The following is a 16,797-nucleotide window of genomic DNA, read 5'->3' on the forward strand; positions in this document are numbered from 1 at the left end:
AACTACTTCACGCAAATACCATCAGCGCTTCCATAGAATCATTTTACCTGCAGTTCTCTGGAGAAATTTCTATTCCACGCCAGCTAATATCGAGAACGCTTCTCAAGCGACAGTCTGCTGTCTGGAGAAACAAACAAAGAGCACATTAATGAGCCACAGCAAATTACTATTACAATTCCAGTTGACGGGAAGCGAAAGACATTTTGACACTTGAGACCAAGTTTGGTGAAACATTTCTCCCAGTGTATTATAGTGAAGAAATTCTATAGTTTTGTGTTTTTTTTAACTAGAAAATGCCAACAATTGTCGCATAATTGTACTTTTTAATCGAATCATTCATTTTAAAAATGTTAACAGAAATGTCTGCACCTTCAACTTGACTCTTATGTTGCCATTTTATACTTTCAGCATTTTATTATAGGCTTTTTCCATTTTCCTTTTAAAGTTCTCCACATGAACTTAGTAGAACAATTATTATTGTATTATTTATTTCACTAAATAATAGTACTTCATTCTTGTAATTACAATTTCATCCTTATAATAATTATGAAACCTTCATAAAAATGTATTTATTTATTTTTCATACGCCATCGTCTACACTTTGCTGCAGCGGTCCGTTTTCCTGCTGTCCACAGTCTCCTCCTAGATACAATTCTCCATAGGACAAGATTTAAACGTGAAAGCCCTTTGTTGGCCTTTATTGTTGTGTTCAATGTGGCATGATTTTTTGCTGTTTTTCCCTCTTCTGATTTTTAACACCCAAAACAAGGCGAGTAAATGACCTAACAAGACAATTGTTACGTTCAATTAGAACACGTTTTAATTTAAATAGACATCTGACAGATGTGACAGAATATTTGCAGCCTCCCAAGACATTTCTCACAGCATTTTTGTCCTATGATCAAAATTTCTGCCAGAATGGCTGAATTACAAAATCTACATCTTTATTAACTGTCGTTTTTACAACACAGTTGATGATTTAGCAACAACTGTGAAAGCGTCTCTACTAAATGATTTGTGCGCTGGAGATCATCTGATGTTGAGTTCCTCCAATAAATGTCTGCAGTCAATGTAAGCATTTGATCTGGCAGCATATGCAGTCAATCTTGACACTTTGAGAGCAGTCGTATCTTTAAGAGGCATGACGGAAACGTCAAAGCTTGTCATCGGACAAGATCCCACCCCCACTCTCTGGGGTCCTTGTAAAATGTGTGATTTCTGCAGGACCTTTGACGAGGGTGTGAGTGTATGTGTGTGTTTGCGTGTGCTGTCATGGATGTGCGCCAGTACAGCCGCTACAGCTGTGCAGGGACGAATGGCAACAACACGAAAGAACAGCTTGAACTGTGCAAGGGCGGCCTACATGTTGCAGCCACATTGCCCAGGAATCATCATTTGTCACCTGTACTAATTCTCCTAAAGCTATGACTTTTTTTTTTTTGTAGCATTATGACTTAATTCCCATTATGTTACATATTTACAGTATATATTCTGGCCTTATCCATTTCATTATAAATTGGAAAATGAATTAATTTATTTTGTACATTGCTAATTTATTTATTTACTTTTTTTATTCTCATTAAAATACTCATTTGTTCTTGTGCCACACTATCATTCTTGTAATACTACAATTTTATTCTAGAACTTGTTACTTTATTTCTCAATTGCATTTTTATTCTCATAATGCTACACATTGAAGGTTTGCAGTTAAAAAAACAATATTTTTTATCCTGTGTTTAAACTGCCGGTATGACATGACAGTAAAATATTATGAAAAGGATCTTTTGAAAAATACTCCTTCTTTAACCCCATGTTATGCCTCTAATTTAATTGTAGTTATTATTTTAGAAACAATTCCACCACAACAGGAACAGCCTATCAGAGACTGTAGCGACAGAATACATGAGTGTGCCAATCATTTGACGTGCACATACAAGCGAGCACATGCCGCGACTTCGCTGTCGGTACACCCTGCAGCCTCGCACAGGCTTTTTTATTTGGCTGGTTTATTTTACCCCTGTTAGCAACACAAGCTAAAACGAAAAGATGGACAGCACTCGAGACAAATTACATGTTTATTCACATACAACTATGACTATTCATGCAATGCCCACTTTGTTATCATAATTACATCATAAAATTATCACTTTTAACCTCGGTGAGCAAGAAATTTATCCTTGTAATACTACAAATGTCCATCCATCCATCCATTTTCTGAGCCGCTTCTCCTCACAAGGGTCGCGGGCGTGCTGGAGCCTATCCCAGCTGTCATCGGGCAGGAGGCGGGGTACACCCTGAACTGGTTGCCAGCCAATCGCAGGGCACAAACAAACAAACAACCATTCGCACTCACAGTCATGCCTATGGGCAATTTAGAGTCTCCAATTAATGCATGTTTTTGGGATGTGGGAGGAAACCGGAGTGCCCGGAGAAAACCCACGCAGGCACGGGGAGAACATGCAAACTCCACACAGGCGGGGCCGGGGATTGAACCCCGGTCCTCAGAACTGTGAGGCAGACGCTCTAACCAGTCGGCCACCGTGCCGCTACTACAAATGTATTCTCATAATTAATTACACCTGAATTTTCTTTAAAAAAAAAAAAAAAACATCCAGCCATCCATTTTCTATAGCACTTGTCCTCATTAGGGTAGTGTGTGAGCTGGAGACTATCCCAGGTGACTCTTGGGGAAGAGGCGGGGTACATCCTGGACTGGTCATCAGCCAATCATGGGGGATGTTTCGGCAAACAATCATTCACATTCAATGGTAATTTTTGTCTTCAATGAATCTAGCATCAGTGGCAGTTTGAATGGCACCCTGTGCAAGACCCCTGTTTTGCCACCAACCCCCTATAATACATCAACAGCAAAGAATATTTAGAAATAAGAATTTTTTTTTTTTTAAATCTTGAATTACACAAATGAAAAAAAAAAAAAAAAACTTAAGGGAACCTAATTCCAATAACAATGGTAGATAGCGCTGCATCATCTTCAGTGGCGTTAGGCGTCCTTCTGATGTTGCATATGCAATGAAATGTAATATAATTTTAATATGAACGACACATGGAAAGTAATGCTGTTCTGTGTTATTTCAATTTTCGATACAGGATTAGTATCAATAAACAGACCCTCTCATTTCAATATTTATCAGCAAAATTCTTGATTCTTAAAAAATTCTTAAAATGTCTCCACAAGGTGGGCAAAAATTACCCATCCCAAAGATCAAGATTTATGGAACACTTGCACACACTATTTCTTATCTTACTGAAATCAGGCCATTTTTAGGGGCCAGTCCTCATCCAACCCCATATACTGCAAGTCAAGCTTTGGTTACCATGACAACTGGGGAGGAGAACAACCCTTGCGACTAGAGAGGCTTGGTGCGCTTTCTCTCGTCGGCTTGCCGGCAATTATATGCGTTAACAGTGGGCTGGATCTCGCCAGCGAGTGTGGGCGTTTCGGCCAGCGTTTGGCCATCTCCTCTTCCGTGTCACTCTTGTTCTCTTGCGAGTGAGCCACAGAGCCCAGAGTGTGGGGAAAAAGACAATACAAGCTTTTGTACTTGTGGAAGCAACGCTACGTACACTGGACTGTTTAATAGTGCCTCTGTATATTACTTTTTCAGAGTTTGTCTGCTATAGATTGAAAGTGGGTCTGGCACTGAACCCAGGTTAGCTGATCATGTCATTGGTTGAGTAACCCCTGTGTTGGAGCGGTTATAATGTAAATTCAACTGTTACGTAACAGTGGGTTGGATGTGCAGAAGGGCTCGCTCAAAGACACATTTTCAGAAATACGCAAATAACTAAAGACTTACTTGGTTGTTTAATCTCACACTTGATCAGAGGTGGGTACAGTAGCCAAATATTGTACTCAAGTAAGAGTACTATTACTGTAGAATAATATGACTCAAGTAAAAGTAAAAAAGTAATCCTCAAAATAAGTAATAACTGAGTAAGAAAGTACTCAGTTATAAAACTATACAAGTACTGTATTAACTGAGTAAAACCTGATTTATTTGTTTAAATCAGAGCATGAACATAAAATAAAAAGAACTCAATAAAATATGCATGTGCAAATTCAGATACTGCTGAACAATATCACTTGGGCGGCACAGTGACCGACTGGTTTGCGCGTCTGCCTCACAGTTCTGAGGACCGTCTGTGTGGAGTTTGCATGTTCTCCCCGTGCCTGCGTGGGTTTTCTCAGGGTACTCTGGTTTCCTCCCACATCCCCAAAACATACATGGTAGGTTGATTGAAGACTCTAAATTGCCCATAGGTGTGAATGTGAGTACGAATGGTTGTTTGTTTATGTGTGCCCTGCGATTGGCTGGCAACCAGTTCAGGGTGCACCCCCCCCACACACACACACACACCCGAAGATAGCTGGGATAGGCTCCAGCATGCCCACGGCCCTGGTGAGGATAAGCGGTGAAGAAAATGGATTAAAATGGAGCCAATCCCAGCAGCTGACTTTGGGTGAGGATGCATCTTGGGCTGGTGGTCAGCCAATTGCAGGGCACTTAAAGACTAACAACCATTCACACCCACATTCAAACCAAAGGATAATTTAGACGCTTCAATGACCCTAACATGCATGTTTTGGGGGTTTATGAGGAAGCCAGAGTACCCTGCGAAAACCAACAAAAGCACTGGAAAAAAATAGAAAGGACACACATTCAAGCCTGAACGAAGATTCAAATCCCAAACCTCAGAAATGCGAGGTGGATGTGCTGACCAGTTTCACCGTGCCACTCTTTTTCCATCATACTAAAATGTTTGAGCTGGAAATGAAAGCTGTACATATTTAGCTGTCCAGTGCAATTCTTACTCTCGCAAGTTAAGATCGTGGGGGTCGATGCTCCCGTTTGACAACACAAGTTGCTTGCTGATAGCATTTATGATCATCTTCAATAATCAACTCATCATACCTGTGAACCATTTGCATGCTAAGTGCTGAGACTGTGAAAGTTTTCCAAAAGTGCTATTCTGAGCTCCAGTGCTGCTCATAGAGAGTCTTATGGAATAGAAATGAAAAGTGGATAAATAGCGGCTTTGGCAGCACAGATGTGTGCAAAATGGGTCGACACAGCAAATCTTCCAATGATATGTCCCCTCTGGTTAAAGCCTCCACAGGCAGACCAGCGTGCCCGTTCCCCAACCTAGAAATATACAAGACGCAATAATCCAAATCGGAGGTCTTTGCGTTTGATAACGATAACCTCCAATCTTCGTTAAATGCCCATCTCTTTCGTCCCACCCCTCTTCCCTTTCCCATTCAAGTAAATGCACTTTATTGCACCAGTGGATTAAGTAATGATTATTTTGCAAAATTGCAGGCCACACAATGGTCAATTAATCTGTAATGAAACGCTGACTTATGAGGCGAAGCGTGGCATCGCAATAAGCAGGCGACCGCTTTGCAGTTAGAAACTCCGGCCCCCCTTTCCCTTCCCTAAACCCCTATCTATCAGCATTTAAAAATAGTGCACACCACAAGGAGACATAATGGAAAGGCAAAGTCACAGTGGAGTTCATGGCCATTGTCATCATTCAGTGGAAAGAATTAAGCCTCTTCACTGACTTCAATGCTATTTACAGTGGAGCCTTTAAGGTCAAAAATTTCCCATTGAAAATAATAGAAACTAACCAAGCCCTCGCACCCCCTTTTAAATGCAAATCCAGGCAATGAACATCCAACTTTGACATCATGCGCCACCCTTATTTGATGGCATAGGCCACAGGTGTCAAACTCAAGGCCCTGAGGGCAGATCCAGCCCCTCATGTCATTTTATGTGACCCGCGAAAGCAAATCAAATGCCAACTTCCATGATTCTTGCTCAAATCCGTGCCAAAATTTCCAAATTGTCATGTTATATAAATGTTGAGCTATTGCAAAAGGATTTTTTTGGGGTTACCAAACCCCTCTAACATCAATTCAAATAACACAACTGCAGTGTTGCTACTCACAACAGTATATAATATTATATAATATCAAAAAATACAGGCGTAAGGAATGCTTTGTAATAATGCATTGTAGCAAACCTGCAGTTGTGCAATGTAGATTTTCGCAAGGGTTTTATAAAATCCAACTGTGTTTGAGACCAAGAAAGTATCTATGATTTATGATTGGATGAGTGAGTTGAGGGGTGGGACAGCAGAAGGACGAAGAGGAATCCGAATGTGTTTCTGCGGGATGAAGGCTGAGAGTTTGGAGAAATACTCGTTGGATGATTTTTTTTTTTTGCTGACATTAAACGTTACTGATCGACCACTGCTGAGCTTTGTTTCATCATCCAAATAGACGCTACAATACATGTCTGTCTTTTCACTGGTACAGGAGGGCATTTGGTGAATTCGCAGACAGCTGACAAAATAATTTAAGACTGTTCGTCAGCTAGCGTTAGCAGGTGCCTTTAACATTGGCACACATTTATTACTGTATATAAACAATAGTGTTGGTTATTTTGCAACTGATTGTACTACTGATCTAATCCTTTGTAAAATATTTCCCCACACTTGAGGCACCTGTTGATTTCAGTGAGGCATCCGTGTTGTCAATGCCCAAACACGTGATTGGTGATAAATTTACTTCCAACTACTGTATAACCGTTCTTGCGGAGTGGTAAAGTTGACGTATCAACTAGTCGACGAGTTGGTTGAACCCCTATTTCGTGATACCTTGCTATTTATTAGTATTATTATAAGTATTATTTGATGACACAAGTATTTTAGGTATTTATCAGTACATTTTGCGTGGGTGAGTTCATGGGTCTGTGAGGTTGGGTGTTGTTTTTTTTGCACTACACAAGGACATTTCATAGTGCCATTTTATTTACAGTGCAATGAGAATAAAGGTGATTCTGATCTTGACAAATGTGTAAGCCTTGGCGGAGGTCTGTGTCAGCACAAAGGGCTGCTGTGGGATTCTTGTAGCAGGGGCGTGAGGAGAAGACATCGCATTTCCAGTAAGTGAGTCGATGCACAGTGATTGAGTGTAGTTGGGGACGGCGCGAGAGGTGAAGAAACAGGAGTGAGTGATGGAGTGAACGCAAGCCAAAGGTCGCATGGAGGTGCGCAGCGGGAGCACAAGTGAGCGTAATGAAGTCGGACAAAGGTGCAAAGCGGAGAGAGAAGCAGAAAAGAGTGGACAGCAGCTGACGTGACGGATGTTGAGGTGAGGCTCGGAGCTTGTGAAGTATGGTCAGAGGAAGGAGGAGGAAGGAGATGGGTAGGCACTCTCTGTTATTGTGCAGCGGGCCCCGCTGGCACCCGGCTCCGTCAGTGAGCGGCGTTGATCCGTGAACTTGCCATCTGGATTGTCCCACAAATCACATTAAAGTTTCAAGTCCAGGAATACATCAAGCTAAATGAATATTGGATCTGGGGGCCACAGACAGGCCTGATGGAGAGAGAAAAAGGCCTGTGCAACCAGACTCTTTTGTGGTCACACTGTAAGCTATCCATCCACTTTGCCCCTACCTCCCCTCCCACTCATCTGGATGATGGGCAACAGTCATTGTACAGCGAAGGGAGGCAGTTTCTTTCAAGAACAAGCAAAATAAATTAGATAATATATTCTGATCAATTTACGATTAGTTCCTATTTTGGCAATGACCATTTTCTTTCATTAGGAAATAATTAAAATAGGGTCAAATGGTTGCCATCATGAAACCTTTATTAACTGTTGTAGTAATAAAAGAGACATATTATGGGAATGTTTACTTTTAAATTACGGGCATACAAATAGTTGGTTCCCCAGGAGTGCCTTCCCTCCCATCAAGTGTACAATTAAATGATCAAGTAATGCTTTTGTGAGCTGCCTATTCCAGAAAATGTGACTTGAAGCAAGCCATTCAGATTTTGGCCCTATTGTTTTGTCACACTGCGATTGGCTGGCAGCCAGTCTCGGGTGTACCCCACCTCTTGCTGAACGTCAACTGGGATAGGCCTCAGTTCACCAGTGACCCTAATGAGGACAAGCACTATAGAAAATGGATGCTATGTCGCAGTCAATCTAATTTACATAATACCGCCCCCAAACAGTTTCTCAGTCTATGACTGGGCAGCTACCTGGGAAGCAGAGCACATGGGACCGCTATCATGCCAAAGCCAAAAAGCCAAGCCTAGCTTTAGTGTTGTTGGATGCACAGATTGGTAGCTCAAAGCCCATAAACACACTATATGTACTTGTATAATGTTATAGAGTAACAGTCACGAGCATAGCCACCAAAACCAGAATAAAACATATGACTGTTACCTACTCGCTAACATGCAAATAAAGAACCACTGAGTCACTTAAAGTTCTTACAAAGTAAATAACATTTCAGTAACATCCTGTTGTACACCACCATGTTTTTTCCCCCTGATTCACTCCCAGTTGTGTTAGTAGAGGCGGGTGGGGTGAACAGTGGCTTATTTGCATGAAACCGGATAGCTCCCGAAAACATTTCAAGAGGGCTTTAAAACATGGTGAAAAGTGTGCCGCCCTTCTCAATCTTTGTGGCATTTTCAACAAGCATGAGATACTGTTTTATTAAGACACCTGGGAACTGTCTTTAAAGTAACATTTTAACATTCCTAAGTAAGTCTTTGAAGGTACCTTACAGACACGTAATGAAAAGTCTCTGGTCCTTTCATTGATCATTGTTAGCCATTATATTTTCAGCTACATGTTATTTACTAGCTTATTACTAACTATTCACATTAGCATCTGCTTGGAAAAATACTTGTGTATGCAACTGTTTGAATTAAATGTGTTGCTCTTGTATCAAGCTGCCAGCCCTTTCCCACATCACTGTAATTTCCATTTCCAATCTGATTGGATTTTTACTTTGTTATTTTTGTGATTTGACCTCTCAGTAAAAGGCTGGTAGCATGAGCAACTTATCCTAGCTCCAAGTTTAACTCGCCACCGACTGGTTACAGTAGGTATTTTAGTGTTGTTGGCTTTAGGAATATTAATTTTTCAGTTTAGCATACACAATATGCTGTGTATAGTTGTATGCTTAATCTTGGTGAATATTAAGAGTTTAACTTCTCAGCTCCCTAGTTTTTTGTATTAACATAGCTTGCGAGTGAAAATAAGTGGCTTTAATTGAAGTGTTTGACAATTTAGCAGTGTGTACAATGTGTAATAATGTGCTTGCTTTTCCTTTTCATTTGAGGTACATTACATTGATTCAGCATAAATTGATTAATGTTTTCACCTTTGGGTGAAAATAATATGTTGAGTGCAAAATGGAGAAAAAAAATCATTCCTCGTATAGTATATGTTATGTTGTGGTTTCTGCGTGCATATTTTCTGCTGAGGCAACGTTTGTGCTCAAGTAAACCCGATTAAAAAAAATATTGCTTTCCCAATGTTCCATACAAAAAGGGCAAAAAAAAAAACAAAAAAAAAAACTATTTCAGTCTTTTCCAGTCCACTGGCTTGAAGAGTTGAGGATTTATTTTCCAGGCCCTGGATTGAAGAAAAAGGCTTTACCGCCGCACAACCTTCATTTCTATGAGATCTCCTGAGAGATATCAATTGGCCCACAGTCCAGAAATGATACGTTGGGAGACAGTAGGACAGGGCGAAATGCACTACTTCCATTTGTTGGCCTTTAGTTTATATACCACTGGCCCTGCCTGGATCAGCACCTGCAGAGTATGGGTGGGAATCATATCCAATCGTACTTTATTGTTGTACTGCTGTATATTATTGTCTATGTATTGGAATTGGTTGGGATAATGTCACAATATAGTTCTTTTGGAAGAAAAAAAATAACTACAATAAATCACCATATCTGTGCACCTGAAGCTTGCCGTAAAATATAATCAGGATATTTTGTCAACCATGTTATCACAATACACCAATCCCTCGTTTCTCTCGGGGGTTAGGTTCCGGATCACTCCCGCAATAGGTGAAATCTGCGAAGTGGCAACCACATATTGCATTGATTATTTATACCTATTTTAAAGCTGTATGAACCTCCCTAGACTATTATTAATCTTGTCCACACTCCTATTAACCTCTACCCTACCATACTCTTATGAACACTTTTCTATACACTTAAACACCTTTTAAACTTAGAAAATACAATAATGCACAGTAGTACTGTACACTAATGTAATGTGATTTAATGAAATTTTATCTATTTATGTTTTTTACAGTTGTGTTGTTTTATGCTAGGAAGCGCTTATTTAACCACAGAAAATTACAGCATACCCTCAAAATCCTGCGATATGGCGGATTATGCACAATATCAATATGAAAAAAAATCTCCAATGCACTGAACCCGCAATAGGTGCACCGCGATAGAGCAAGGGAACGCTGTTCAATAAGCATTATGAAATTTTTGAAAGTCCTCAAATATATCACATGTATACACATAGCTCAAAATACACAATTATCCCGATGTACTCTAATACGATACAATGCAGTATCAATATTTTATGCTGGTGTATTGATGCTGTGAGCGCTGATACCTTGCAATATCAATGTTTGATACTGGTGTAGGCACGTGCGTGGATAGACCCCTGGTGGTGCTAAAGCACCTTCCTTTATGCCCTGCATGAAAAAAAAAAAAGTATTTTCTGTTCAAAATTCTGTCATCAATTCCCCCAAAAACTGTTTTGATACCTGACGATCATTTATTTGAGTTCTTGTGAGAATTGTGCTGCTCGCTGATCCTCCCCTGCTCCCCTGTCGTCTTCCTCCTCCTCCACTCAGCTCTCATGGAGTACTGAGCACCAGCTTCCAGGCCGAACAGGGTTTGCTTTGACTCTCACTGTCAGACAGACTGGTAATGATAGTGTTTGTCCCAGAACTTTTTTGCTGCAAAATTAATCACAATACTTTGCATTACATCATCGCTGAAAATATGACGTGGATACCAGCACAATGTTTCCTAAACACACACACACGCACACACACTGGAGGGGAGGGATTTAGGCATTCCACCCGCTGAAAACTCTAGCTTTTTCATTCAAAGTTAACAAAGAGCATCCATCCATCCTCCACATTTTATACTAATGATTGCACAGCTTTGTCCGGCTGTTTACCGACATCTGTCATGTGGAATGAAGAGATCGTGGGGAGAGAGAGACAGACAGACAAAATTTAAGACAGCTTTACTCGTTTATAAATTAGACAAGTCCACTAGTTTGATTTCATTTAAAATCTTCATAATTATGACATGAAAGCATGAAGAAGAAAAAAGCATGACCACAAACATATTGCAGTACAGTGTCATGTAGCTCTCACAATAAAGAGTTGAAAATAGAAACAGATAATATTTTTACTGCACAGCATCCTACCCAAAACTCTGTTTGACAAGAATGGGGTCATGAAAAAGGTATTCCAAATGTTGCTGGTGCATCAATAATGTACTTATCAATAACAATACAATATGCCCCAAAACCAATGTTTGATACTGGTAAACCGATACACTACTATAAGGCATAGTAACGATACACTAAACTGCAACATCAATATTTGATGATACTGTATCAATGCCAAACCATAATCAATAAAGATATGATATATTGCACTATTGATATTTAATGCTACAGCATTGATCCCAACTCGTAAGCAATAATGGTATGATACTTTGTAATTTAGGTACTATAGTTTTCCTCACATGTGAATTCCGTCTAAAATTGATCAGCAATGCACTGTGAAAACACAAATGGTAACTCACTCTTTGGTTGGCTAATTGTGTGAAACACACAGGCTCAAAATTGCATACGAGGGGGGCAACGATTGTGTGCTAAATAAGCTGACAGTACTCACGATGGGAGGCATCAATCTCGACTGAAGGCTGTCATGCTGAGGGCGAGCCAGTACAAAAGTGACAACTCATGTTGAACATTGGAAGGCTTTCAAGCATGTCCTTTAGACAAATAACCGAGTGCCTGTAACACAAAGCAACACTGAAAGGACGCTCGACCATTTATTTCCCCACACACAAAACCCGTTATAGAGCAATCATTAAATTACTTTAAAGTTCTACTTGACAATTTTACTTTTTTTTACTTTTAAAAACTGTCATTAGTGTACAATAATATGCCAGTACAATACTGACCCTATCTGTCATTATAGTTTTTCCATTCTATAATCCTTTATTATTTTAGTACTGCAGTGATAGTGACAGGATCCATGTTTTAAACTCCCCTAAGTTACCAAAGACGGTGTCTTATTGTTCTAATTAGTTCACTACATCGCCAATTCTTCTTAAAATCTGAATGTATGAGCATGTATCTACTGTACTATTGTGTATACTGGTATATATGTTGTTGATCACAAACAAAATGCACTCTTTTTTTTTTATTTGTCTTGTACAAACATCCATCCATCCATCTATTTTCTGAAACGCTTATCCTCACTAGGGTCGCAGGTGTGCTGGAGCCTATCCCAGCAGACTTCAGGCGAGAGGCAGGGTACACCCTGAACTGGTCCCCAGCCAATCGCAGGGCACACATAGAGAAACAACCATTTGCATTCACATTCAAACCTACGGACAATTTAGAGTCTTCAATAAACCTACTATGCATGTTTCTGGGATATGGGACGAAACCCAAGAAGGCACGAGGAGAAATCTTTACACGAAAGCTGAAATCACATACATTCCCATTTGGAGCACTGAAGACAAATTATAACATGGAATAATCTCCCACACATCATGATTAAATCAACGTATGTTGGTGTTTTTCAGGGCTTCAGGTCATTTTCCCGGAGTACCTACAGGAGAAATTCGTCCAGTCGGCTTTGAGCTACATTATGTGTAATGGAGAAGGGGAGTACCTGTGCCGCAACAACCAGTGCATCTGCCAGTGTGCAGACGAGTATCCCCAGTGCAACTGTCCCATCACTGACATCCAGATCATGGAGAACACGATGCTGGGCATGGCCGAGTCATGGGCATCCTCCTACAAAGACTTTGAGAACTCCGGTGAGTAGGCATGTGCACTTGTTTTAAGAATTGAGTTTTCAGTCCTTGTCTGCTGGAGCCAATACAGGGATCTGAAGTTTTTTAAACACTCCAAAATAGGTAATTTCACACCACAGAAACCTAACCCCAGAATATGGAACTTTTGCAGGAATGTTGCGTGTTCACCCTGGTCTTGGGGTATTACAATAGGGGTGTCCCGATCCTATTTTTAAGATCAGAAATCGGTCCAATGTCAGCAAAAAAACAAGTATTGGATCAAATCTAACTGGAGCTAAAATCTCAAATTTTATTACTCTTATACAAGCAGTCCATTCCATGCTCCGCTCCAGCACTTCTATTGAGCAGCGCATGCAGAGCCCACATGCTCACAACAACAGGCTGCTAAGGTGCTAACATATTAGCAAGAAGTAAGAATTAATGTTGCTTGCTTCAAGTCGTTTATTGACACTCCAGTTGAAGTTTACTGTAAAACAAAACACACATAACAAAAGAATTACAGCTATTCATTTTTCAAATACATCACATATTTCTGTTTCAGTCTTCATTTTTATTCACAAAAATCGCTAGCTGAAAGCTAATACACTGAATAAAAAACACCATTGACGAGGTAACGAAAATTAGCATCGAACTCGTGGCACTTATATCTCTCAAAGTAATGAATATTGGTACACAAACATACAAACAGGCAATATAACAATACACTGTGGTATGTATTCTTCAAACTGTGGAAAATTTGTTATATTTACAATATCCTATCGTGACTTCTTCTACTTCTTTGACGGCAAGTGTGCATCTCATTGCATGCACCACACTGCACCTCAGAGGTCAAGACATGCAAAGCAGTTACTTTATGTAACCCATTGGTTAATAATAAATGGGTCAGGTTTTTTCATACCAACTGTTGCTAATTATTGTTCTCTGTTTGAGTAATATCACTTGATCAAGCCTTTTTGAACATGCCATATTACAAAATATGTAAATTATTAATGATTATTGCTGAAATCGGATTGGACCGATATTGGTTTCGGCCAAAACTCAAGGCTGCTATATCGCTATCGAATTGGAAGTGGAAAAGTTGGATCAAGACATCCCCAGTATTACATCAGCTAATGTTTGAACTTGTACTGTAGACAGGGAGAGAGCGTACCATCTAACCTATAAAACGGAGGTTGAACGCCCTGGATATTTAGGGGCCTAAGCCCCATACGGTCTTGGGATTGTTGTTTATCAACCAATCGATCGATCGGTCAGTCAGTTAAGCAATCGGTTTCTGACCCTCCCATTCCCTGGGCCACCCCACATCCCCAGTCCCGTGCGTAAAAGCAGTTGTAGTATAAAAAGATGATTAAAAGACATGATGACGATCATGATTCAGCCGATGAATAAATCGCCTTTTGAGGGGTTTCAACATGACTAAGAACTCCAAAATATTTGGAAGGGTATCCAGGTGAAAATGTATGTATTTTAAGGGTCTCAACATGACCACCCAAAACTCATTAGTAGCGCCCCATGAAACTCATAGAAAAGTGGGTCCCCGACACCCATTTCACCGATCAACATGAAATTGAGTGGCCATGTCTGTCATAACAGGATGCAGGTCTCAAGGATCCATCCATGAAATTGAACAGAAAGTCTACTAATTTGGTTTGAAGCAGCCATTTTGGGCAAATGCTTTTGGTTCATACTTCGATGAACTTCTACGAGGGAATTCGCTCAAATGAGCCCCAATCAGAAACAGATATACTGTACTGATGAGCGGAGCATGGCACATTTTTATCATTTCCAGAATTCATGATGAAAAAGGACGCATGAGGGCACCTTGATCACTGCTCGCAGCTTTAAATTTGTATCCTTTTGCAGACAGGAAGATAAGAAGGCCAAAAGAGAACATACTATTAGATCTGTAAAGCATGGCGTGAACTGCTTTACCATAAATATTTGTATCAAATATCAAATAGACGGGACTCTGTTGTAAGATGAGAGATTGCATAAGGCAGACACACAGAATGCAGTGTACAAAATTCAAACATGGCAGCAGTTGTTACACTAAGATGACCTGCCATGTGATCACAAAAATAGAATTGTTTGCAGTTACTCAAGCATGCGAATAAATGTGGGTAATGAAACACATGCTGCTTCACCCAGTCTTAAGACATTATTATCTGAGCACATCTGCTCTGGGAAATATCCACTTCTTTCATACAAATGAGGCACTTCATTGAAAACTTGTCATCATTTTTGGGACATTAATATTTTCAGTTTGATAAACTATCGCTACATTTCAGTACTTTTCTTGTATGAGGGAGCAGATCCATTTGTTTCCCCCACACACAGGACGTGGCAGCTGCTGAGACTGCAGGAGCAAGTGGCATGCTAATGGTCATTTTAGGGCGTCAGATTCAGACGACTCTTAATCGTGAGCCGACAACCCCACGGTGGCTCGTCGAGCGAAAGGTTGAGGGTGGCGTGTGACATCTCAGAAACAGTAGAGGAGGAGGAGAAGGACTCTGGTGTCTTTGAAGCAAACGAGCAAAGCAGATCTGACAAGCCCAGGGAGGACGAGACAAAAACTCTGAGAAACGTCTCTGCCGAGGCTGGGGGGAAGAAAAAAGCTGTTCAACTGTCTTGAAGTCTGTAAGTGAGTTGAGTGTGGAGGGCATCGCCATTTTACAAATTGCCCTTTGGCTCCCTTCAGCTCACAAATTACCATAGTTCACTGAAGTTCATGTTGGCTTTTTTATTTGAGTTTATATGCTGCATTCTTACCATTACATGCAAAACTGTGTAGCTTTGACTTGGGGTGAAAATCGCGACTATCTATCCATTTTCTATAAAGAGTGTCCTTATTAGGATTGCAAGTGAGTTGGAACCTATTCCAGCAGACTTTTGGAAAGAAAAGCAGGGTTTACTCTGGACTACTCACCGATCAATCGCAGGACACATTGGTATGATGGTATAATCCGGAACCTGTCGCCAGCCAATCACATTCACACCAGTGGGCAGTTAAGAGTCTTCAATGAACATGCAACATGCACATTTTTGGAATGTGGGAGGAAGCTGGAGTACCCACAACAACAAAAATGCAAGCACAGGGAGAACATGCAAACTCTACACAGGAGGGCCTGAGGCGGAACTCGAACCCTGCCCTTTCGACTATGAGGCAGGCATGCAAACCACAACAACTGTGCGGCCGCCAAGTTTAGCAACTCAACAATATATCGCCACAATATTTTGCCAAAGATTTCAACATAATCCCGATTCAGTGATACAAGTGATACAAACGCCATTATGAAACAAAACATGAAGGAACACACATCTAAAACGGTTCAGTTGTTATGATTTGTTAAATTGAAAAATGTAAAATTGTTTGACCACTGTTGTGTCAAGATGTCAAACAGAAAAGGGGAAACTCAAACTTTTTTTTATTTCTATTTAGCAAAGCACTTTATTTGAACACGTATAACTTTTTTTTTTACTTGCTTACTTTTATTTAGTACGTGAGAGAAAATTACACTGTTGCGCTGATATGTTTGATTACCCGGGCAGAATTTGTAAGATTTGTACAATTCTTTAAAGAAAATATGAAGGATCAGATGAAACACATTTAATTTTGTCTTTAATGGCACTCAAATTGAACTGTAAGACATGTCAGAAAAGCACAAGCATTAAACAAAACATGCAAAGAAAATAATGAGATGGTACTTGTTCAGTCATCAGTCAGATTTAAATAACAATAATATTTCACAAGGGTATGTGTCAGGGTAAGTAAATTTATGAGCACAACTGTACATATCAGCAGTCAGATGTATTTGTTTAGTTCTGTGCTACTTGACAATAATAATAATATAATGATACA

General features: G+C 40.1%; 1 protein-coding gene and 1 long non-coding RNA gene across 7 annotated transcripts in view; one reads left to right on the forward strand and one right to left on the reverse strand.

Moving 5' to 3' along the window:
- The window catches only part of brinp1 (bone morphogenetic protein/retinoic acid inducible neural-specific 1), a 178,636-nt gene that overhangs the window by 143,415 nt on the left and 18,424 nt on the right, over positions 1-16,797 (forward strand). For all 3 annotated transcript variants that reach the window (XM_061799798.1, XM_061799797.1, XM_061799799.1), the window contains one exon: positions 12,705-12,941. In XM_061799798.1, coding sequence (XP_061655782.1) covers positions 12,705-12,941 — 237 coding nt within the window. The remainder of the gene's footprint in view (positions 1-12,704; positions 12,942-16,797) is intronic.
- Positions 60-12,945, reverse strand: LOC133490139 (uncharacterized). 4 transcript variants are annotated; one of them, XR_009792116.1, is made up of 5 exons: positions 12,794-12,945; positions 11,783-11,904; positions 10,631-10,825; positions 10,477-10,558; positions 60-121 (listed from the first exon to the last, which is right to left on the reverse strand). It is a non-coding gene; the product is annotated as an uncharacterized LOC133490139 (long non-coding RNA). The 4 variants fall into 4 exon arrangements; XR_009792117.1 differs by lacking the exon at positions 60-121 and adding an exon at positions 9,426-9,648; XR_009792115.1 differs by lacking the exon at positions 60-121 and adding an exon at positions 9,792-9,918.

Source organism: Phyllopteryx taeniolatus, chromosome 15 (genome assembly GCF_024500385.1).
Source record: "Phyllopteryx taeniolatus isolate TA_2022b chromosome 15, UOR_Ptae_1.2, whole genome shotgun sequence".
NCBI lineage: Eukaryota > Metazoa > Chordata > Actinopteri > Syngnathiformes > Syngnathidae > Phyllopteryx > Phyllopteryx taeniolatus.